Source organism: Macrobrachium nipponense, chromosome 6, assembly GCF_015104395.2.
Source record: "Macrobrachium nipponense isolate FS-2020 chromosome 6, ASM1510439v2, whole genome shotgun sequence".
NCBI classification, from domain to species: domain Eukaryota; kingdom Metazoa; phylum Arthropoda; class Malacostraca; order Decapoda; family Palaemonidae; genus Macrobrachium; species Macrobrachium nipponense.
Window position 1 is genome coordinate 20553403 of NC_061108.1, and position 24544 is coordinate 20577946.

At 39.0% G+C, this 24544-nt stretch overlaps 2 protein-coding genes across 2 annotated transcripts in view; one reads left to right on the forward strand and one right to left on the reverse strand.

The window, feature by feature from the left end:
* The window catches only part of LOC135216448 (sodium/hydrogen exchanger 9B2-like), a 110477-nt gene extending 105972 nt beyond the window's left edge, over nt 1-4505 (reverse strand). Inside the window, exon 1 of the mRNA XM_064251818.1 lies at nt 4034-4505. Within this exon, the coding sequence (XP_064107888.1) occupies nt 4034-4163 (130 nt within the window). The 5' untranslated portion in view covers nt 4164-4505. The remainder of the gene's footprint in view (nt 1-4033) is intronic.
* LOC135216390 (sodium/hydrogen exchanger 9B2-like) overlaps nt 1-24544 on the forward strand; it is a gene marked incomplete in the record, with an annotated part of 345785 nt that overhangs the window by 148913 nt on the left and 172328 nt on the right.

Consider the following 24544-nt stretch of genomic DNA (forward strand, 5'->3'; position numbering starts at 1 on the left):
AAAGGTGCACTATGAAACAACTGTTAGGAGAGATTGGACAGTAAGATGGTAGAAAGAGAATATGAACGGAGGTACACTAAAAGGAATGAAAGCAGTTGCAGCTAGGGGCCGAAGGAACGTTGCAAAGGACCTTAAGTAATGCTTACAGTGCACCGAATGAGGTGCACTGACGGCACTACCCCCCTACGGGGATGACACATTATGAACTAAATTGAAATGTTAAAAAGGTATCAATTAATAGTGTTGAAATATTGTACATAAAAATAAACAATACTTGGGAAGTACAGATATCTCAAATTACAATTCTAATCTCTTAATTGTGCTTATAAGTTACTACAATTCTTTTTAAAAACAAAAACTATGAAAAATTCAGACAGTCAGTAATTGCCATTTGTATGTTCTGCTTTCATAAACATGCCTTTTCAAACTAAGAATACAGTAGCCAAATTTTTGTCTCGTAGAGAAGTCCCATCATTTGGCTGAGGCATAAAACAGAAGAGTTGATAGTGCAGCATTACTAATATGAATGTCAACAAGTTGAAATGGCTTTGTTGTAAAGCCAAGTACATAGGCAGAGAAAAATCAGGAGCTCCCTTTATAGCTTACTAGATAGCAGTCCAACAAGATGAGCTTATCTTCTTGTTCTATCTGTGTTCATATACAGGCACAATCATAACTTTATTCACATGTCCAAGAGTGAATGAATCAAGAAAGTAATCCTAAGGGTAAGTTTATGAGAATCCTCAATTTTACCATCAAAATGGATCACAGGCTTAAAGATAAAGGCAATTCGTCCAGGGACACTCAGCTGTGAATTTTGTCTTATTGATTCTACAATCAGCATCAACTTATCAAGGAAACAAAAATATGTAAACCTGTGTGTCAATTAGCACAAAAGAATGTAAAAGTATTATCAGTATTATATAATGATTTATGAGCTGAAGAGTAAAAAAATTATAAGGGATAAAGATACTCTATAGTAAAACTACACTGTTAAAAATTATTTTAAGTTTTAAAAGAGTTGCAAAAGTGCTTGATTTTAAGCCATACAGAACAGATTCACATGGTTTTTCTGTATAAAAGCCAGACAAGATTTAAAATTTAAAATGCCCATGATTTACAGGGCTAGAAAGCCTCATGGATTCACGTGGCTTGGAAGATATCCAAAATATTTAAGAAACTGGTTCAACAAGTCTCATTTCAGAAGTGCTGTAGAAAGACATCCTTTAATACAATAATCCTCTCACGCAAATGATATTATGAAACTTCATGATCTTCAAGTACATGAGGGGTTTGCAGATGCCTACCCAAATGCTGAACTGCCTTTCATGTCCCCAAAATATCCCAACTCTGAATAAATTATTGGATCAATGGATCCTTGCAACTTTTAAAACCTCTAATATTTGGGGTCCTAAAAGTGTTTTACTCTAAGGTCTGCAGTTAACATCTCCTGACTCCTTTCCTTCTGGTCATGTCTCTGTGGGGAGGAGGGACTGAACTGAACTGAATATAGAATTTAGCCAAAGAAAATTGAGAGTAGGTAGGTTTCAAAGGTGTAACAGGAGGAAAACCTTGCTGTTGTACTATGAAATCATTGTTAGCAGAGGGTGGATAGCAAGATGGAAGAGATATTATGAACAGAGGTACAGCAAAAGGAATGAAAGGGGTTGCAGCTAGGCTAGGGGCTGAAGGCCAGCTACAAAGGGCCTTAAGTAATGCCTACAGTGCACTGCATAAGGTACACTGATGGCACTGACCCCACCCAGGGGTAGGGAGGAGCGAGACCTCCTTCAGTAAAAGAGCAAGTTTCTTTGGATAACCGTCAGCTAATGCAGACATGTCAGCAGCTAAAATTTATCTCAACCAGGGGGGAAGGAATCAAAATATGATCTCTCCTTTTTGGAGGCCTTTTTATAGGTATATATAATTTGGAGCTTGCTCCCATTTTACCTTTACAGAATTTCATTTGCACAATGTTACTCATAGGCACCTTGATGTTTTCATAATTGGTCAGACTGTTGTGGCAGGTCATTGGCCTAATTTCATTTCATCCTTTAGGCATTCTAATGGTGGTTTTCCAGCTTACCTCCGCTCACACCTCAACTTATTGATAAGTGCTTGGTGCCATTTCCTTTTGATCTGTTTGACATACAAGCTATTTCCTATTTTACCTGGCCTCACAGGCTTTTTACTGGAAAATTAATACTACTCTACAAACTTTACATACCAAGGTTTTTTTTTCCACCGAGTTGAGGGTTTTTGTAGACTTCCAATGAACTATGATTAATTGGGTTGTAGTATATAAATACTAATGTTTTTATAGCATACATATCCCTTCTGGTTAAACCCATTAACCACAGGGTAAGGTCCTCTTCCCTTCACCCCACTACACATTTGGGTTTCCTAGTATAATTTTGTAATGATTTGGTTTGGTTAACTAAATTTCTTTGTTGGAGCTTATTTTTCTTCTTGAGAGAACAAAATTCATCAAATTCTCAATTTGGATGAATATTTGTAAAATTTCATGGGCCCATTAAAATTACCATATGTATTATGTCAGAGAATTAAGTGCTAAAATTTTTTACTCATATAATTTTTGCTAAAAATTTTTACTCATATAATTTTTGCTAAAATTTTTTACTCATATAATTTTTGTATCAGCACAACATTTTTCTGCCCAAAGTATAACTTATCTCTCTTGTTCCAAGTCATTTCTTGCCAATGGCAAAAGGTTCAAATAATGCTTATGCATTCAATTAAAATTTTATTGATTTGAAAACTCCTCATTTTTTGCTTGCAAACATTTGTAAAATACATAATGTGACCTTTGTACTCAAAATTTTGGAGACTACTGCATTAAGAGATGAGTAAGGGATGACCATGGAAGAGGGAGAATTTCCAATGATGCTAAGGTCAAAGCACGAAAAAGAGGCAGCCTAGGATTGTAATGTCCTCTGCACAAAAGGCAAAAACAAGGGATCAATAGAATTCTGACAGCAAGTATATACAGATTCAAAAACAAATGACTCTCACAGAACAAAGCCCCAAGTTACAGGTCACAATTAAAGAAGCTTGCAACAGAGTGAGGGTCAACTCTGAAAGCTTATGAAGAAAACTAAAAGGAAATTTAATGTTTGATTGATCAAGTGCCCATTATTTAAACTAATACTATTTCCACACAAAAGGATGACAATCCATTTTCAAATGCAGAATTCTGCACATATGATAACCGCTGCTTTCAATTCAAATTTTGGTTCATAAATCTGTTATAGTACACTGTACTTAGTATAAATAACTTTGTGTTGACAGATGCATGCTTTATCACTGCATATGGAGTCTTGTTGGACTGGGGCTGTGCTTCTACTGTCTTAAAGATATCAGAGGATTATGTCTAAAGGAATTTGACAATAGTAAAAAGGCTAATTATCATTGATGGATTTGTATGAAAATAAAAAAGTTATAAATATGCTATAAAAATTCCATTTTTTATAGTAGTAACTTCCTTATTTTATACCATTTAATTAACCACCTTTTTTTACTTTTCCAGCTAATGTCTTTCAAAAATAATCTGTGTGCCTTACTATTTGAGTGAATGTTCCCTTCCTTTATACCACAAAGCTCATAAGCTTTCAGACACAGTGTATGTTCTTGATGTAACACAATGAAATTACTGATACACAAATAATAAGATATACTGCCTAGCAAAACAAGCCTTTCTATGTCAAGCAAAACTTACTGTATGTGAAGACTTACTGATAATAAAAACCAAGCACAATATAGTGCTTACAGCATTTTATATACAAGGCCTGAAAAGATATGTATAGCAAAGCTTACAAGTGCATGAACATAAAACTAATTCATGTTAATATCAAAGACTTTTCAGAGACGGACTTAAACGATGATCCTTCATGTGCTCATCATCAGGCAAGACATCAGAAATGTTTCCCCCCAAAAGCAAAGTGAACACTAACTTATTTTATTCCCATGCTGCATATAAACCACTCATGCTCTTATCGTCTCCTATTTTTCCTACCAATGGGGAGTGTTCCAGCTTCACTGTACGTTCCCCTCCTACTCTCAGTAGCAGAGTAGGTATATGCATCCATCGTTGATCCATCTGTGCTAGCTCCACGACTATGGCACAAGTCTCCGCCTGAAAACATGACAACACTTACCTGAATTACAAAATCTAACTACTAAAATATGAGGGAAGAATGATGGTTTAGGTTGCAGTCAGTTATGTGAGGATCCCACACAAAATTGTACTATACGTCAACATGCTTATATACATACACATACACCACCCACAACATAATAAACACAAATGCTAAAAGGGTACACTGACTGATCACTGCTGGCTGAGTAAAGATTTAATTTTCCCCAAAAGCTGAAGTAAATAGCACTTTTCTTTAAAGGTGTAAGATTTTGCAACATGAACCACAACGGTTAAAAGTCACTGGGATTCAAAATGAGGAGGACAGCAACTTATCAAGATTACAAAAGATTCTGTAATGACAAATTTGGACTCTGTGTAACATCGCAAGCAGGTCACCTGCCTTGTATTCTTTGTAAAAAGTATGCTTGAAAACCGTACTGCAAGATTCTGCAACCTTCTTTAACATTTATCACCTTGAAAAGAGCAATATTAGATCTCCAACCCTACAGTGATTAGAAAAGTAATTCAAATTCATCTTCAGGCATGACATTTTCTTTGCTACAACTTGATACATATAATAAAGCAAGGTTCCTTTTTAGAATATCTTTGTGTGTTCTCGCATCATTAAAATTTACAAATGGATGTTTTAATAAGACAAACTAGCTTCCAGTTACAAGAACTGGTTCCAAAACAATAATATTACATAACACATAATGATTTTATTTCTCCTAGATATTCAAACCATCTTATTTAGGAGAATTCTTTGTGTGCATGAAACAGTTTAGTGTGCATGACGAGTGAGAGGAAGAGTCCCAGCCACTCACATAGCTGAACCCTCACTTTTTCCTTCAGTTACAAAGGCAAATGTTGGGATGGGTAGAGGCAGGACATTAACATAAATATATATCTGAAAAAATGCAATTATTTTTTAAGAAAAACTGTAGTTTGTCTCAATGAAGAATAAAAACTTTAACTTATTTAAGAGACTTGCTCTTTGGATGGGTGGTATTGTTTTAGAAGTACCAGGTTGCATCTGTGCTTGTATTGCCAGCATGTGCATGATATAGCAAAGACTGCAAAGGTGGTTCAGTAACAACAAGAAATGTCAACTTCCCAGTCATATATGCAACCTCCTATAAATCTCGGCATTTACTGACGCAAAGACTGATTGACCTTGTGCCTAAGAGTGGCATTTTTATCCAATGTAGTTTTTGGATGGAATATTCTTAATGTAAATCCCCTACATCATGCTACACCAGGGTGAATTACAGCCGTGGGCTATCTGTGGTATGGAAGAAGGGAAGAGTATTAGCTATACTCATTTCCACTCCATATGCCATGATGACCACAATGTCTAAGGCGAGAAGTTTTCCTGCTCCAGTGTAGCCTAACAAAGTAGCTATGAATCCAACACAAGTCCTATAGAGAGTGTCCAAAGGTCTGGGGGTGATGTTTTTTTTTTAAATTGAAGGAGGAAAGGATAGTCTGGCATCTCCAGACACCTGTCCCCAGAACCCTGGCAACAATGAAGTATCTCCTAAACAGAAGAGATGAAGCAATTCACTGACTTCATGGAGTCTTGCATGGGGTACCAAATTATCTGCCTAACTACCTGATGAGTATGTCAGCAGTTGGGATAAACAAGCATTGACATCCAGACCTAGTATAGTGTCAAGTCCTGTTCACATAAAACTCCACAGCCATTACCAGACACAGATATCTCATTGTTATCACCATCAATGAAGTTTTGGAGAATGGAATTGCAGAGCTCTAAAAGCTTCAATCAGGAAATTATGAGCTCTGAGCTTTTGCCCAAAACTCCAGAACATAAAAATGAGATAATTCCACTCCTCTCATGGCCAGATGCATTTTGGATGATTGTCTAACATACTTATTTTCTTTGTTGATGTTAAGACTAGCAAAAAGACAGCCTCAAGGATAAGATCCTCATAACCTCTCTGAGGGAGGTTCAACAGCACCAAGGAGAAGCTATAGAGAACAACAAACATCACACTCTGGAGACCTGACTTTACAGGATGAGCAAAGATTTCAAAGCTCCCCATGATTAAGGAGGGGTTTCTCATAATTATGAAAAGCTCCCACAATGCTGAGAAATCAATGCCCTCCAGTTTGAGGGCCGAATAGAAACTCTTTCCAGTGGGCTGATAGGAGCTTGCCTCCATTAAGGAAGATGACAAAGTTTGTAATACGGTGAACAGTGGCTCTCACCAAAGAGACACCCCTCCCAACATACCACAGAAGATGGCCCATTTCTCTTCACAGACAGCTACTGAGGACTTCCTGACTATTCAACACATCTTGTGTGCAGTCCCATGAGAAATATTACATTTTTTAATCAATTTCTACTTTTCATAACTAACAAACCTTTGGTATTAAAATTAGGATAAATCTTCTAGTGAGTCAGGGGGCTGTTACAGGTATATAAGATAAGAAGAGTTCTTCTGATGCCTGGACTATGAGAATCTGAAGATCGAGATATCAATTGGCTTGAGGCCATGAAGAGTAATGATGGTCATGCTCAATCCAAAAGTAACCAGATCACACAGCAGATCCAGGCATATTGTAGGAAGAGGCAATCACCTACACAGTCTTTGGAATGCTGGAACGAGTCATCCAATGCTATCCTGAGGCTTGTAGTCAAGAAAGCAAACATCAGGAGCTTCGTGTTTTAGTCAGGTGGTAGACAGGTCAATCATCACTGATAAAAAAAACTCCACTATAAACCTTCTGCTTGGAAAGAACTTGGCCATCAGCTCAATAAATTGGCAGCCCATCCACTTATGCATCTGCTGTGCCAATCTGTTGACATATGCCCCTATCATGGAGTTGCCATTCATGAACACCACTTACCTGAAGTGAAGAGGTCCTCTTTGAGCAAGCCCAATCCCTCCTCATTGCATCTGGTAATAAGCATCTCAAAGAGCAAATGAGTTCAACAGACCCCAATTATAAGGATCCTGTCATCCACCAACCATCTGAGATCATTCCTAACCCCTCTAGCTGTGGGGCACAAAATGTGAAGGAGTTGTGGCATAAGATTCACAAAGCATGACATGTGATTGAGCATGACCTGAAAACTGCATGACAAGGTAGTTCATGCAATTTCTAGAACTTGTTTTTCTAGCATGGCCCTCTCATCAGCTGACAGGACCTGGGATATGGGCAATCCTGGGGGGCAGACCAGATACTGGGTTGAATTAAGAGTAACAATCCTTGGCATCTTCCTCCGTTCTTCCCTTTCCTGTCTAAAGGCTAAGGTGACTCTTACCAGATAAAGATTTAAAGGAAGCCTGGTTTCTCCTTGACCCGCCTGACATCAGTGGCATACCTGCCCTGGAATGCATGGCTGAAGTGACCTTTGAAGATGTCTATAGTGTAAAAGGTCACTGCATGGTAGATCAAAGTGTCCTGAGAATTAGTCCTCTTTCTCTATTACTGTCTTGACCTTGCTCTTTTATGTGGAATTAAGCACCATACCATTCTGCAGATGGGAACTGCTCTTGGTCACAACATGGTATAGAAAAAGAAGCTTTAAATGCCACTGCAACTCACAAGTTGGTGGACTGATTTTCCAGAGACCAAGACACACTAAAGTCTGTCAATGTACTGAGCAATAGCTCTGACAACAGGAAACACCTGGAGAGTAACTACAGTAATCAATTTTATGGCTATTGCTTTAAAAAGAGAAAATAATTTGTTCCACATTAAACTGCTCCCTCAGAACTGTTCGTCAGTCCACAGAATGATGGACTTGCCTGCAAGGGGCAGATCTCTCTGTCCTTTGGCACATAATTCCTAGTGTGACAATGAAGGTGGGAGAAGCTCCACAGGCCTGCCAGGGGAAAGAAATTCTCTGGGCCAGCGACCAGAGAATCCACTTTCTCCAGCAACCCACTAGCAATTGGGATCAAAGGAGGCAAAGGTAAAGCATGATCTCCAGAGTCAACTGAGGAGTTCAAATATGTAGGGGACACTTTTGATGCTTCCACAAGATCAAAATTCTTCAGAATGAGCTCAGTGATCTCACAAAAGTACCCCTCCAATTCAATATGATGTGGTTCTGACAAGACAGTACCATCAGGTTACTTAGAATCCAACTAGGCTAAAGGAGCTGACACAACAGAACCTGGGAAAGGCTCATTGAACAGGTAAGTCACCAAACTAGGCACTAGATCAGCCTGAGATGATACTGAATATTGATCCATCCTCGATGTAGGACCCCTAACAATGCCTGATGGGGTCTGTACCAGCCTGGACAGCAGTGGACAAGGACATACCATGCCCTATAATAAACACAGGTAAATGGTTCCATGCAGCATCAAGAAAAGTAGATGATGGAAGATCTCAACGGGCTAGGACAGCGCCTGAAAATGGAACTGGTCACCATGATGGGCATCACACTGGATGGCAACCAGTCCAGATAAATCAGGACTGGTTTCAGGAACAGGTGGAAAAGCAAGGGACAGGTAAGACCACCAATTCTCAAGAAGTTAAAATCAGCAAAGATTATGAGCATACTTGATTACTACATCAACTGTCCTCCTCCAAGAGGACTGATTCAGAAAGGGAAAACGATCTTTGTTGAGAAGAGTGGCATCAGTGGGGAGTCCTATGGAAGAGGAGGAAAATGAAGTGCTCAAGGAGGTAGAGGCAAGTCAAAGGTTTTCTATTCTTGCTCCTGCTTCATTTCTCATGCAATATCTCTTCTACAAGGAAAGATGTGGTAAGGACAAACTTCTTAAAAGAGCCTCTGTAAAGAGCCATGAGCCACAAAAGCAACAAATGAAGAAGTCTCAGGATCCTACCCAAAGGCAGGCACAGCTCCACTGAAGACAGCTGAAGCAGCAACAACAACAGGAGTAGCAGTAATAGTGACAGAAGTAGAGGATGCACGGAGGGCCCACCTTTGCTATTTACTATCTATACTGGTAACATGTGGAAAGGTTTGAAGAGCAATTGATTGTTTACTCTGTTGAGGATGTTCTTTTTGTTGTTGTTCCTTTTCTGTGACTTGGATCTGAGATTGCACAATCCTTGAATAGAGATCTGGCACATAGTATTCATGAATGGAGTAGGTTTTGGGGCATGATGCTTAACCCTTCTAAAACTCAAAGTATGATATATAGCTGATCCAGCATACTTTTGCCTTCACATCCTGATTTACATTTAAATGATAATGTTCAAAATTTAAGATTTTTGGTGTAATATTTGATAAGATATTGGCTTTGGAGAAATGTGTATGTTATGCTACTTCCTCAGTTTCTCAAAACTTTGGTATCTAGCAAAAATTGTTGCTGATTGTTTTGTGATAAAGCTATTATATCTTAGCATTTTAACTTATTTTCTCTTCCTTGTTCGAAGTACTAATCTCCAATGAAGTCTTTAGGTGCTGACTCTCATCTCAACCTCTTGGATAGAGTTGTCATCAGTCAAGTTTATTTGCCAACTCTTAATGTTCACTTGTGGCATGGACATAAAGTGAGATATAATTGTGTTTGTTGCATTATGTACTACAATGACAAAGATCCTCTATGCTCTTCTTTACTTGACCCAAATGCCTTTTCTCCTAACACTGAGCAGGCTGCAAACAGTGCATCTTTTCTAGTACGTATCAGGTTTATTGTTACTCAGTTTGCTAAGAGTTCTATTTTGGTTACAACTAAAATCTAGGAGCTTGCCCAGTGCAGTTGTCGAATCTTCTGACTGCCAAATGTTTAGGTGAGGAGCAAATTCATTCTTGCTTTCTGCTGGCAAATCCTGAATTCAGTTACAGCAGTCTTTTTCTATTTCCAAATACATATTTATTTATCACATTTTCCTGTATCTTCTGTCTGCAGGCTTATATCCCTTTGAGGCCATCTTGGGTTTATAGCCTTTGTCCACAAAGGTTTTCATCAGCTGAAGATTTTAAAAAAAGAAAGAAAGAAAGGAACTAGAGATGTTCCCTTGCTCTTCTTTGTCTTGGAAGTCACACTTCAGTCATTGAGTAAACAACTATCCTCTACATAAGTCACCAGCTTGGTTAGTAGCTGTGCCTCCCACTAAACTCATCAAACATACCTGTAACTATTTGTTAAAAATAGTTCCAATTACTAAACCAAGTCTGTACATAAAGAATACTCCTATATAAAATAGGGTCTGTATACTTTGTTGGAATAAACTAAGCTCCGCAAAAAATTTATCACACACTAAGCTGATAGGTAAAGAAGTACTTAAACCCTCTTACGTCGATCGGACGTATTAAACATCGAGATAAATTGTCTCCCGGGTGCTGATTGGACGTATTAAACGTCGACATAAAAAGTTTTTTTTTTTAAATTTGCGGAAAAATACTTATAGGCCTACCAGGCGAAAACTTTTGAATCATAAGCCTTGGGGGATGCTGGGAGCTCACGGATCAAGGCAATGTTTTGTTTACAATCGTTACGCAGGCGCGCAAGCGAGAATTTCTTTCTTATCGCACTAAAAAGTATCAGTGACACATCTCAGAAATTATTTCGTCACTTTGACATAATTTTTGCACCATTTTAAATTAGCCGTCACATGGAGTATTGTATATGAAAATGTGCGCAATTTCCTGTACAATACAAAAAAAAAATACTCATGATTAAGGCTTTTATCAGTTTTGAAATATTTTCATATAAATAACGATAAGTGCCAAAATTTCAACCTTCGGTCAATTTTGACTACCGAAATGGTCGAAAATCGCAATTGTAAGCTAAAACTCTTATATTCTAGTAATATTAAATCATTTACCTTCATTTTGCAACAAATTGGACGTCTCTAGCACAATATTTTGATTTATGGTGAAATCATGAAAAAAACTTTTTCCTTACGTCAGCGTGGTAACTCTTCTGATCAATTTTTTCGTGCGATTGTCGTAATGTTTGCACCATTTTAAATTTGCCGTTACATAAAGTTTTATATATAGAAATGTGTGCAATTTTATGCACAATACAACTAAAAACAACCCATGGTTGTAGCTTTTATCAGTTTTGAAATATTTTCATATAAATAACAATAAGTGCAAAAATTTAAACCTTCGGTCAACTTTGACTCTACCGAAATGGTCGATAAACGTAATTGTAAGCTAAAACTCTTATATTCTAGTAATATGCAATCATTTACCTTCATTTTGCAACAAATTGCAAGTCTCTAGCACAACATTTCGATTTATGGTGAATTTATGAAAAAAAAAAAAAAAAATTTTCCTTACGTCTGCGCGGTAACTCTTCCGAAAAAAATCAGAAATTTTTTCATGTGATTGTCGTAATGTTTGCACCCTTTTAAATTAGCCGTTACATAAAGTTTTATATATGAAAATGTGCGCAATTTTATGTAGAATACAAAAAAATGTGATTTAAGGTTGTAGCTTTTCTCATTTTCGAAATATTTGCATATAAATCATGATAAATAGAAAAAAAACCACGTTCGGTCAAATTTGACTCTACCGAAATAGTCGAAAAACACAATTGTAAGCTAAAACTCTTACAGTCTAGTAATATTCAGTAATTTATCTTCATTTTGAAATAAATTCGAAGTCTCTAGCACAATATTTAGATTTAGGGTGAATTTAAAAAAAAACTTTACTTCCCTCCACGCGCGGATTCTCCGCTGCAAATCTCCGAAATCCGTACGTCGCATTCTCGTTATATTTGCTCCATTTCATATTAGGCGTTTCATAGTTTTATATATGAAAATGTGCGCGATTTCATGTAGAATACAACAAAAAATAATTGATGGTTGTAGCTTTTCTCATTTTTGAAATATTTGCATATAAAAAAAAATATTTAAAAAAAATTCGACATTCAGTCAACTTTAACTTGTCCGAAATGGTCAAAAACTGCAATAGTAAGCTAAAATTCTTACAGTATAGTAATATTCAATCATTTATCTTCATTTTGACATTTTGAAACAAATTGAAAGTCTCTAGAACAATATTTAGATTTAAGGTGAATTTTTGAAAAAAAAACATTTTTTATGTCCGAGCATTACGAATTTATGCATCATTTTGTGATAATATTTTCTCTCTGCTGCTTTGATCATTTTACAATGTGTTATATACCAAAATGATTGCAATTTAGTGTACAAAACAACGGAAAAAAAAACTCGTTGGCTTTAACCGTTTTGCTCACAGCTCGATTTGAATACAATTATATATGAAATTTTGTTTTCGCACTATCATATATCACAATATTTATATATGATAATGATATTTTTTTCATTTCTGATGGTTGCATACTAAACTTCAGGCAATGACAAAAAAAGGAGCCAAAAATGAACTCTTAATCCTGATAACTAAGCGCGCTGTGATTTTTTGAAAAAATATTTTGTCCGCTTCGGCGCTCACTCCGAGACCCCCTCGGCATACGGGAGACGATTTTTATTATACCCCTTCGGCGTAAGAGGATTAATTATAATATTAATCTTTGACCAAAAAGTGTCATGCAATGCAACAATCATCATGACATTCCATAATTGAAAATTATCTCTTGGTTTTAATTATTGATACTACATAATCATAGTATGAGTTGACTCTTAAAATAACATAGCTGCAGATTATGCTACATCAGAATTGGAACTTGAAATCATAGAACTATGTACTTGAGCACAATCCATCAGTCAGACTCTCAAGGGAAAGCATATGGACTTGAATATACAAAATGGTGCTCAGTACCCCTACCAAAGAATATTCCATACCTCGGACACAGCCAGCCTGGGCTGTTACACAGAGGTGCCATCATGCTAAGTTACTCAAGCAATTTCTCGAACCCAACAAAAAAATTTTATTTGCAAGAAATTTAGGAGTGTGTAAAGAATCAGTCCAAAAAGAAGACAATACTTTACTACACCTCTTGTTCTAACAATCTCTACCAGAAGATGCGAAAAAATCATAAAAACCAACAAGCCTGCTTTTATGAAATATTTCTAATCACTAAAGAGAATATGAGAATTCATTTTGTAATCTTGATACGTACTGGTAAAAACATTACGTTCTACACATTTCCTATATAGTTTTGAAATGGACAGTGCAATTCTAACATGGAAAATATTACACCTTTTTTGCCCCATGAATATAGGCTATATATCTGAACACCACATGGAAGCTTTCATTTACCAAACAATCACTGCTTAAAAGAAAGAGAAAACAGTGGCATATGATTCTCCCAAGCAGCTAGGAATAATAGCCATTACATCTGTATCATTAAATTACTACAAAAATAAAGAAATTATTTATAATTCAGTTCAACATACACTCTGATAACATACTTGAAAACTTGACCCCCTGCCACCACAACACAATATCTAAGTTTTGTATGCATTGTACCTTACCTTCGTATAACATTTCAGAACTACTATTATACAGTAATATGTAAGACAAAACCTATAATACTTCTTGTTCAAGGCTGTACTTGTCCAAACAATTTGTCCTTCCCATCTTACTACCTAGGAAAACCAAGAAACTACCTGTATTACCAATTTTAATTCTAGTTAGCTACTCACTCTGGATAATTTCTGATCAGGCTACTTATTACTGTACCTAATGTAAGCAGCTATTCATTTTTATAAAGACAATAGAGTATATCCATTTTTATAAAATATAAAAAAAATAACATATATCCTTCTCCACCATAAAACAGTTAATGATATGCTTTCGAAGAGTACCCTATATCTCACGCACAGTACTCTCTCTAGAACCAACAGAGCTGATGATACTAAGTAACATTGCTGTGTAACATACTCCTTCCATCACTCCTTACTTTTAATTAAATATCAACAAATTTAAAGCTTTGGGTTTTATGTATCTAAAGAAAGACATAATAAAACAGGTTTAATTGAAATGATTAAAAATTAGTCAAAACTTTCAAATTATAAAAAATGCTTTAATTAGAAACTGCTAAGTACTCAATGTATATCGTGAAGTTGAAAAAGATCAAAATTAAGTCTCATGATTGAGAACTGGAAGTCATAGCCAAGTTACCGAAGATAACCTGACTATAAGTGGTAACTATATAGCCTTTGTGTTCAGATATACATATTCCTACTCTCATTAAATCGTCAACTGAAAACCCTATTGGACAGCCAACAGACTATAAACCAAAGGCGGCACCAAAATTATAAATCAGCTTTTAGAGAAAGACAAGCTATAAGAAAAGGTGATAAATAAATTATGAAGGAAAAGAAAATAAAACCACTATGCACATCTGACATTCAGGAGACATCAGCAGAAAGCAATAATGAATTTACTTTAATATTTTGAAGTTAGAAAATCCCCACAGCTTCACTAGGCAAATTATTTCACATTTGAGCTGTAGCCATGATGAATTTCCTTGCAAACCGAGCAGCATTAAACCTGATACTAGAAAACAACATACTATTTGATGCAGCAACCTGCCTAGTGTTGTGAATAAAAACAGCTAGGTCAGGTAAAGAAGAGTGCAGATGATTGTCACTGTAGTACATTTTATGTAACAAACATAATGAACTCACGTTTGTCTATGCTACAAGTCAACATCAAGAGTTGGTAAAATGCACTTTTTACTGATGACAAAACTCTATCCAAGAGTTTGAGATGAGAGTCAGCACTCAAAGAACAGTACTCCAAAAAAAGAAGTGATAAAACACTTAGAATGACAAGTGCATCACAAAACCTTCTGAAACATTTCTGCAAGATACCAACTTTATGAGAAGTCTGGAAAACTGAACTACCGGTTTCCTACAAATAAGAAATTGACAAATCATCTGTTACAGTGAAGTCATTCTCGGTTTCAAGTTCCACTCTGCTACCAAAACAAGTGAAGCCACTGTAACTTCAAGATATTTGTGCACTTTTGTTAAGAGCCACAATTTTGTAAGGACAGCTCCAATAAAATTTTCTCAATCATAGTTACTCTCCAGTGTCATTATCCATTCCTAATTTTACATCATCAGACAAATACAACTTGAAACCCAAATAAATAAAGCAGGGTACATATATCACCCTTCCTAATACTGCCACTCATCTGAAAATAAAAAGCAATAATCCTCACCACAGACATCTCTGCTGACAATGGTTCCAGTTTAAAATTGAATATGGATGCTATCAATACCCTGAGTCAAAGTACTAATAGGCAAACTCTTCCTTTAAATCTAAGCAGAAATATTTTGGAAGCCATCCCCTACTACGGAATAAGTGTGTTACTCTGAATATAACTACTCCACAATAAAATCCTATGCAGAATAAACCTGAAATCAAATTTACAAATAGCGAGACATCATAAGACACTGCATTTTCCTACTCCCACTTTGCATGAACTATTCATAAATTTTCCTGAAGGAACTCTTCTGAAAGAAAAGGCCATATTGCTCTTTACTATAGGCTTTGCAAATTTCACAAAAACCTTTCCCTCTCTATCTCCAACCCCATTCAATTTTAATGGCATCCATGAAGCAACCAAGTACTTTCCCCATAAATCTGGGGATATCCTCTCACACTTTTCCAGGAGGTTAACTAGTAGTGTTGCTTAAAATGAGACGTTGATTGGAAGGAAAAGCAATGTATTTACCAAATACACAACTGAAACAAATACAAAGAAAATGATGATCATTTTCCTGTGCCTGGATCAAGAGCATAAAAATAAAACATCAAAAGGACTGAACAGTATGTATGTATATATTTCAGTACTTATTATTTTATTTAAGGCACATTTTATTTCAGCACTACACAAACATAGTTGAAGGAATTTTACTAAATCTTAAAAGAAGATTTAGTAAAATTCCTTCAACTATGCTTGTGTAGTGCTGAAGTAAAATGTGACTTAAATAAAATAATAAGTACTGAAATTTCAGTAATAGAGTAAATAATTTCTACTAAAATATAGCATAAATTGCTGCCACAAAAGGATCAAATATCAAAAAGAAAGAGCTAAGTAAATATGTAAATCGCATGGTTAACTAGGTCCCCCAGCATGACTACAGTAACACAAGTCTTCCCAAGAACAAAAATAATTTTCTTTACTTTGAGTGATGATGGAGGGGAATATGATAGGATTCAAGTTCTCACAAGCAATAGTTACAGTTCACCCCTCTTCATGGTAACATTCCAATAACTAGTTTGTGCCAGAAACTATATTTTAGAACTGACTGTGAATCTATACTGTGACAAAAACACTTTCACTCACTAAATCATCAATAAATCTCAAGAAAGATCAAAAGCTAAATGACAAATTGTACATAATTAAAACCAACTTTCTATAACAAACTAATAGAATATAGCACTTCATGTTGCAAATGAAAAAATCCTTAAATGTTTTAGATAATATACACACACATTTATGGTTAATGGATATATGTATAATACACTGAAAAGGTAAGTAGCTTCATGAGAGCTTGCTGGCAAAAGGTTAATAACACACAAAAAAAGGAGAATCATGCCCCACTTTGTGCAGTACCAGAAAATTTTTAAGGAAGGTTTTTTTTTAAGTGATGCCATAGGTATTTGGGACATTTAATTTGTATGCTACAGAGGATCATATTTCTCATTATAACAAAATTTCAAAACTGACCCAAACCATTCAAAGAATAGCAATTAACGTTATAATGGAGCTCTTCTCTGAAATAGCACCTTGGTTTATACTGTATGTAGTCACTGATGATACATTATCTTTTCAAAACCAAACACTTCTGGAAACAAAACTTTTACAAAGTTGAGTGTACCATAGTAGTTTGCAGATGCCATGTCTTATGAAATCATCTAATGGAGCAAGATCAGCTAGTCTGTATGAGGCTACATAGCATAAGCATGAGTTATCACTGATAAGGGTTAGACGTTATGCTGGTACATAGCATAATAAACACTACCAAATTCCTCTGAGCAAAATATATTGAAAAGGTAGTGCCTTGCTTTATAGTTAGTAGAAGAGTGTTAAAAAACATGGGAATCTGCTATAATTAATTCATAGCACCCACATTTGGTATCCAGCCCCGTCTGTTATGACGCTCCTCACTGGCTATTTGATGAGCCAGTCCAGGGCTGGAAACTGACCAGTTAACTTAGTATCTTCCTAGCATCACAGAGTAAACATCTCCACTCCGACCTCTTCCTTATTAACATGTCTTTCAAAAGTTATAACTTTCATTACACCTCAGTTTTACCATAAGAAAAGTAGTGTTTCCTGGTTTCATCATTAAACATCATCAAGCGAATGATTTAAGGATTATAATGATATATGAATTATGTACTTCAGTAAACTTAATTCTAAAAAATATGTCAAGTGAAATAAAAATGAAAATTTTAATATAAAATATATTCTTTCATTCCTTACATGGCAATGCAGTGTATTCATTATTTAACTTCTTGTGATTCATACAATATCATAGCTTAAATGTCATGAATGACAATGTTACCAAAAATTATGGGTAGGGCTATCACTTTACATTCACCTTACTTCTAGAATAAGCTTGCTTTCACTTGTTGTTATTGTGAGCCACGTTTAGCCAAAGACTGATTGTATTCAACACATCATAAAAGATTGGAAATAGTACTTGACTGACTGCACACACACACACATATATATGTATATATGTGATGGTCCTACCAGTAACAAGTTATGCATCAGAAAATGATATTGTTAAGATACAATAAAGTTTTGTACATACTTACCTGGCAGATATATACTTAGCTATAGACTCGGTCGTCCCGACAGAATTTCAAAACTCGCGGCACCAACGCGACAGGTAGGTCAGGTGATCCACCATTCCCGCCGCTGGGTGGCGGGGTCTGGAACTATTCCCGTTTTCTAAGCCATAATTTCTCTTCCACCTGTCTCCTGAGGGGAGGCTGGGTGGGCCATTAATCGTATATATGGCCTGCCAGGTAAGTATGTACAAAACTTTATTGTATCTTAACAATATCATTTTTGTACAAGTAACTTACCCAGCAGATATATATTAGCTGATTGGCACCCTTGGTGGCGGGCAAGAGACAGCTAAAAACAAAATAATACTTAAACTAAATACATTAAAAAACAGGGAAAAAACAACCAATGTTCTTGGATAACATAATCCATAGTTCCTACCTTATTGGGCTGAAGACTTCATGACTACTGTCGATGAGTCTGCTTGCCTCAAGAGTTTCAACGAGGAATGAACCTATGGTTGAATAACTCTTTGGATCGTGTCAATGGGGGCTAGCCCGCTTACGCGACAGAGCCTATACTGGATCGTACCAATGGGGGCTGACCCACTTACATGGTAGAGCCTTGACCTTTTGTCATATCAATGGAGACTCGCCCTCTTACATGACCAGAGTTAAGGTTATTAAACAATCACAAAAGAGCACTGAAGCCAATCCCGATCACCTGACCATGTTAGTCTTGTTACAATCTATGAATTGTAAGAGGGTCCCTATTCCCTCTGACAATTAACCCATAAAAACAACCACCAATAAAATGATATTGTTATGTTACAATAAAGTTTCATACATACTTACCTGGCAGATATATACATAGCTAAGACTCCGCGTCCCCGACAGAAATTCAAATTTCGCGCCACTCGCGTACAGGTAGGTCAGGTGATCTACCGGCCTGCCCCTGGGTGGCAGGACTAGGAACCATCCCCGTTTTCTATCATATTTTCTCTCTTCCACCTGTCTCCTGCGGGGAGGCTGGGTGGGCCTTTAATTGTATATATCTGCCGGGTAAGTATGTATGAACTTTATTGTAACATAACAATATCAATTTTCATACAATCACTTACCTGTCAGATATATACATATCTGATTGGCACCCTTCGGTGGAGGGTAATAGACAGCTACTATATGGAATAGACAGGTAAACAACATATGTTGTAGGTATAAATAAAAACCTTGGTTTCCTACCTGATAGGTGGTAGACTTGGTGGGTGTTTGCCCAGTAGTCTGCATCACCTCAAGAAAACTTTAGCGAGATATGTGATCTATGGCCAAGAGTTGTTGTGGGTCTGCCGATGGGGTCTTACCCACTTACTCAGCAGAGCCTAAAAGGACTTTGTCAATGGGTGCTGATCCACTTATATGACAATACACCTTATGAAGGAGCACACAACCAAACCCGACCACCGGTGATCCGTACCATGTGTTAGAACTAAGGATTGTTACGAGGTTATCCCCGAACTCGTCACAACAAACCGTAACTCAAAAAACCACTACGCACCGCATACATAATTTTTTTCAAAAAAAACAAAAATTATACTCAACTAATTGGATATGACGAGAATTCTCTTATGAACAACATAGACGGCCGCCCGTGCGAGCCTGAATCCTCCATTGTTCGAAGAGATTCTCGACCATATCCAAACAGAAGAACAGTATATACATTTTAAGGATTGGTGTCGGCTCCCGTACCAGAATCGTATCTGCCGATACGATAGGACCTAGAGAAAAGCACTTCTCATACGTCACACGCACGTCTTTCAAGTAATGAGATGCAAATACCGAGTTGCATCTCCATATGTCGTATCTAATATGTTTTTAAGCGACATATTCTTATAAAACGAGAGAGACGTCGCAACCGCTCGTACTTCATGAGGCTTTTACCCTCAGAAGTTGTAATTGTTCGTCCGGACGACCTTGTGAGCGTCGTAATGACGTTTCTTACAAAGAACGCTAGAGCGTTCTTTGACATCAGTCTTGTGGGGTCTTTTACCGCGCACCAAAGACCTTGTCTAGAGCCTCCCAACTGACGCTTCCTCTGAAGATAGAACTTCAGAGCTCTAACAGGGCATAGAGACCCTCTCTGCTTCTCTGCCTACGAGACTAGACATTCCTTTGATTTCGAATGACCTAGGCCAGGGATTCGTGGGATCTCGTTTTTCGCTAAAAACAGAGTCTTAAACGAGCAATCGCCGAGTCTCCCTTGAATCCTACTTTATCCTGCAGAGCTTGTAACTCACTAATTCTTTTTGCCGTCGCTAACGATAAAAAGAAATAGGCATTTTCTAGTTACGTCTCTAAAGATGAGGCCTGATGAGGAGGTTCAAATCTCCGAAGACAGATATTTGAGGACTACGTCCAAGTTTCCAGTTCGGAGGTACTGGCTCTTAGCTTTGACGTCTCAAAAGATCTATGAGATCGTGGAGATCTTTGTTATTTGCCAGATCTAAACCTCTGTTCCTGAATACAGCCGAGAGCATACTCCTGTATCCCTTTATTGTGGATAACGGCTAGATGCGATTTTACTCTCAGGAATAGCAAGAAATCAGCAATTTCCGCTATAGTAGAGGTAGGAGGACAACTTCTGGCTCTACACCACCTTCTAAAGACCTCCCCACTTCGACTGGTATACTTTCGAAGTGGAGGTTCTGCGAGCTCTCGCGATCGCGCTTGCCACTTCGCGAGAAAAGCCTCTCGCTCTGACAAGTCTTTCGATAGTCGAAAGGCAGTCAGAGCGAGAGCGGGGAGGTTTTGATGGTACCTCTTGAAGTGTGTTGTTTGAGAAGATCCGTCCTTCCTGGTAGGGATCTTGGAAAGTCTACGATCCACTCTACCACCTCCGTGAACCATTCTGGGCCGGCCAAAAGGGGGAAAGGGGGCTATTAAAGTCATCCTCGTCTCTTTTGACGCCACAAACTTTTTCAATACTAACCCCAGGAGAATTTTGAATGAAAAGCGTACACGTCCACTCGAGACCAGTTTAGCAGGAAGGCGTCTACCATAATTGCTCTTGGGTCTTCCACGACCGAGCAAAACACTGGGAGCCTTTTGAAATGTATGTTGCGAATAGATCCACGTGAGGAGTTCCCCACAGAGACCAGAGATCGCGACATACTTCCTCGTGCAGAGTCCATTCTGTATGAAGGACCTGGTTCCTCCTGCTGAGCCTGTCCGCCCTCACATTCCTTACTCCCTGTACGAACCTTGTCAGCAGGGAGATGTTCCTGTGAGACGTCCAAAGTAATAGGTCCCTCGTGAGTTCGTAAAGGAACGAGGAGTGAGTCCCTCCCTGTTTACCGAATGTAGGCAAGTGCGGTGGTTGTTGTCAACGTTTACTTGTTACTACTTGTCTCTCACAGAGGTTCTAGGCTCTTCAAAGCCAGGTGAACGGCGAAGAGCTCTTTGCAATTTATGTGCCAGGACACCTGTCTGGTTCCCAGGTGCCTGACACTTCCTCCGAGCCTAATGTCGCTCCCCAACCCTCTCCGACGCGTCGGAGAACAACACTAGGTCTGGGTTCTTTGATCTTAGAGAGACCCCTTTGTTCTCTTCCAGAGGCAGCAACCACCACTGTAGGTGTGCCTTTACCTCCACTGGAATGGGGAAAACGTCCGACAGTTTGTCCGTTTTTCCACAGCTCCTCAAGACTTCTTGAGGAAGAATTGAAGTGGACGGATATGAAGTCTTCCGAGAGGGAAGAATTGTTCCAGCGAGGAAAGCGCCCCCTCCCCCAGAAGGCTCAACCATTCCCTCGCTGACGTTTGCTTGTTTCTCTAAGAAGAGAGAGATTATCCTCAAACCTTTTGCGGTTCTCTCTTGCGAAGGAAAAACTCGAAAACCCCGAGAATCCATCCGAATCCCCAGATAGACTAGGTCTTGTCTGGGGGTCATCTGACTTCTCGAGGTTCACAAGCAATCCCAACGCCTTGGTCAAATCTAGAGTTAACTTTAGGTCCTCCAAACACTGTCTCTCCGATCTGGCCCTGATGAGACCAGTCGTTAGGTACATCGAGACATTCACTCCTTTGAGATGAAGAAATCTCGCCACATTCCTCATCAGGCTTGTGAAGACCTGAGGAGCTGTGGACAGGCCGAAACACAAGGCTCTGAACTGAAAGATCCTTCCCCCCCGTCATGAAACGGAGGTACTTCTTCGATGAAGGGTGGATCGGGACGTGAAAGTAGGCGTCTTGGAGATCTAGAGACACCATCCAATCTCCTTGTCGTAATGACGCTAGGACTGAAGCAGAAGTCCTCCATGGAGACTTCTCCTTCTGAACAAATTTGTTCAGAGCGCTGACGTCTAGTACTGTCTCCAGCCTCCGAGGCTTTCGCCACTAGAAAAAGGCGATTGTAAAACCCCGGGGAGTTTTTGATCCAGTACTAGTTCTACTGCACTCTTGTCCCACATTTGTTCCACATTGATCGAAGAGTATCCCTCAGCACAGGATCCTTGTACTTGGCTGATAGTTCCCTTGGTATAGACTTAGGGCGGAGTATTCAGGAAAGGGATACGATATCCTTCCATTATGATCTTTAGTGAAGACGCGTCTGCGTCTATCAGTGTCCAGGCTTCACGAATTCCAGGAGCCTGGCACCTACTGGTGTTTGGAGGAGAAATGTTTCATTTGCCCTTTTAAAGGGACGAAAGGCGGACCTAACTCTTCTCTCTGGAGTTCCTTCCTTCTTGCGGGAGGTCTGGAGATCGGACCACCTCGAAAGGGCTGCCTAGAAGTGCTAGGTTCTTTCTTGTCCGACACTAAAGCAGGTTTCTTCTTCCTAGCAGACTGCGTCAGAAGATCCTGTGTCGCCCTTCTCAGTTAAAGAGTGAGCTACGTCCTTCACTAACTTAGAAGGAAACAAATAGTCCGAAAGAGGTGGCATATCATAGCAAGAGCTGCCCTCTGCGCATGCGAGACTGCCTTTGTTAAGAAGGCGCCATACTGTCCTTTTCTTTTTTCAAAAGACCTGCTCAAACAAAATAATGCAATAGACTTCCAAAGATCCATCTGTACTGCTTTGTCGATGCACGACAAAATGCATAACAGGGCTTCAGGTTCGATTCCCTGCGAATCGTGGACTTTCTTGGACACAACCCAATGGGACCAATCTAAGAAGTTGAATACTTCCAATACATGGAAAAGTCCCTTGAGGAGATGATCCAGTTCCGAAATACTCCAAGTAATGCGGGCAGAATTAAGACTAGCGACCTTGAAGCGTCAACTAACGTCGAAAAGTCTGCCTCTGTAGTAGAAGGGAGAGCGATACCCATATCCTCCCCGTCTTGTACCATATGCCTCTTTTCCCAGCTAACCTTGCTGGAGGCATGCAAAATACTGTCCTGGTTAAGTCTTTCTTCGACTTCATCCAGGCGTCTAAGGCGTGTAAAGCCCGCTTCATCGAGATGGTGGGCTTAATCTTCGAAAAGACGAAAATCTTCTTCGCCTTCGCACTTCGAAAAGAGCGATGCGCGGAGAAGGAGGAGCAGCCGAGTCAAACTCGTCTCCGTATTCCCTCCAGAAGCATGGTAGTCAACACCTTATAGTTTACAGCCCTCTCTTCCCAAGATCGTCATCCTCCGAGTTTCGTTCGAACTCGTGATAATCCTGAGTTTCTGTTCTCCTTTCAGAACTTTCCTCTCTTCTGGGGGAGACAAACTCCTGATCGGAGAGGGGCTAAGGGAATGAAAGTCTTTCCTCCCTTTTTTTCCGTTCTGATCGACTTGGAAGGCGTCACAACCTGCGGCTTCTCTCGCGCTTTAGAAGACTCATGTATGACGCTTCCCGCTCTCCGAGCGTCATGTATGACGTCTCTTGTTGACGTTTAGATGACGCTTCGCGTCTGGAAATACGCTTCGCTTTCTAAGGGCTTCCTACTCGGCGTCACAATCTTGGACGGAGCGTCCACGTCTAAGATCCTCTTGATTTGACGCTTCACTTCTAAAGGAAAAGACGTCTTCCGAGCAGGAGCGAGAGGACGAGACTTCTTAATAGGAAGCGTCACGTCCTTCCGACGGGGCGCTAAAACTCCCACAAGAGATGACAGTTGTTTCTTGCACCGCCATAATGATCTTCCTTGACGCTTCTCCTACGTCTAGCGCCTGACGCCCTTCGTCATCACTCGGGAAGAAGCATGATGGGGTACTTCCTCATAAGCGTCAGGTGACGTTGACGCCACCTTCGCCTTCTTAATAGCAGACGGGGCGTCATCCGAGAAGCGCTCCGGGCTTAGAATCAATGTCTTGCTTCATATGACGCTTCAGCGGTCTCGATAAGGTCGACTCCTTCCACCCTCGTTTAGGTGAGGGAGAGGGAGAGGACGAGAAACACTCGCGAAGGACGCTTTTCCTGTAGCGCCCTTGAGCTGGCTGCCATGAAGCAAAGCTAGCTGAAGGACGTCTGACCGTTGGGGATTCCCCACGACCTCCTTAAGGCTTTCGACTTTCTTCTCCTCTGGGCATGTGAGCTTGGAAGAGGTCTAGGCCTGGAGCGCCGCAGGGACGATCAAACGCCCCTCCACAACACTGATAGGGCTCACTTCTTCACTAAAATTTTCACTATCACTAGCCTTACCTTTCGAGTCCGCCATCTTGGACTTCATGTCTCAATCGTCGCTTTCAGATTGGCGATTTCCGATGCCGAATCCGAAAGACACTCTGAGAATGAAGATTTATAGGGAGATTCTCCAGAAGTAGGGTT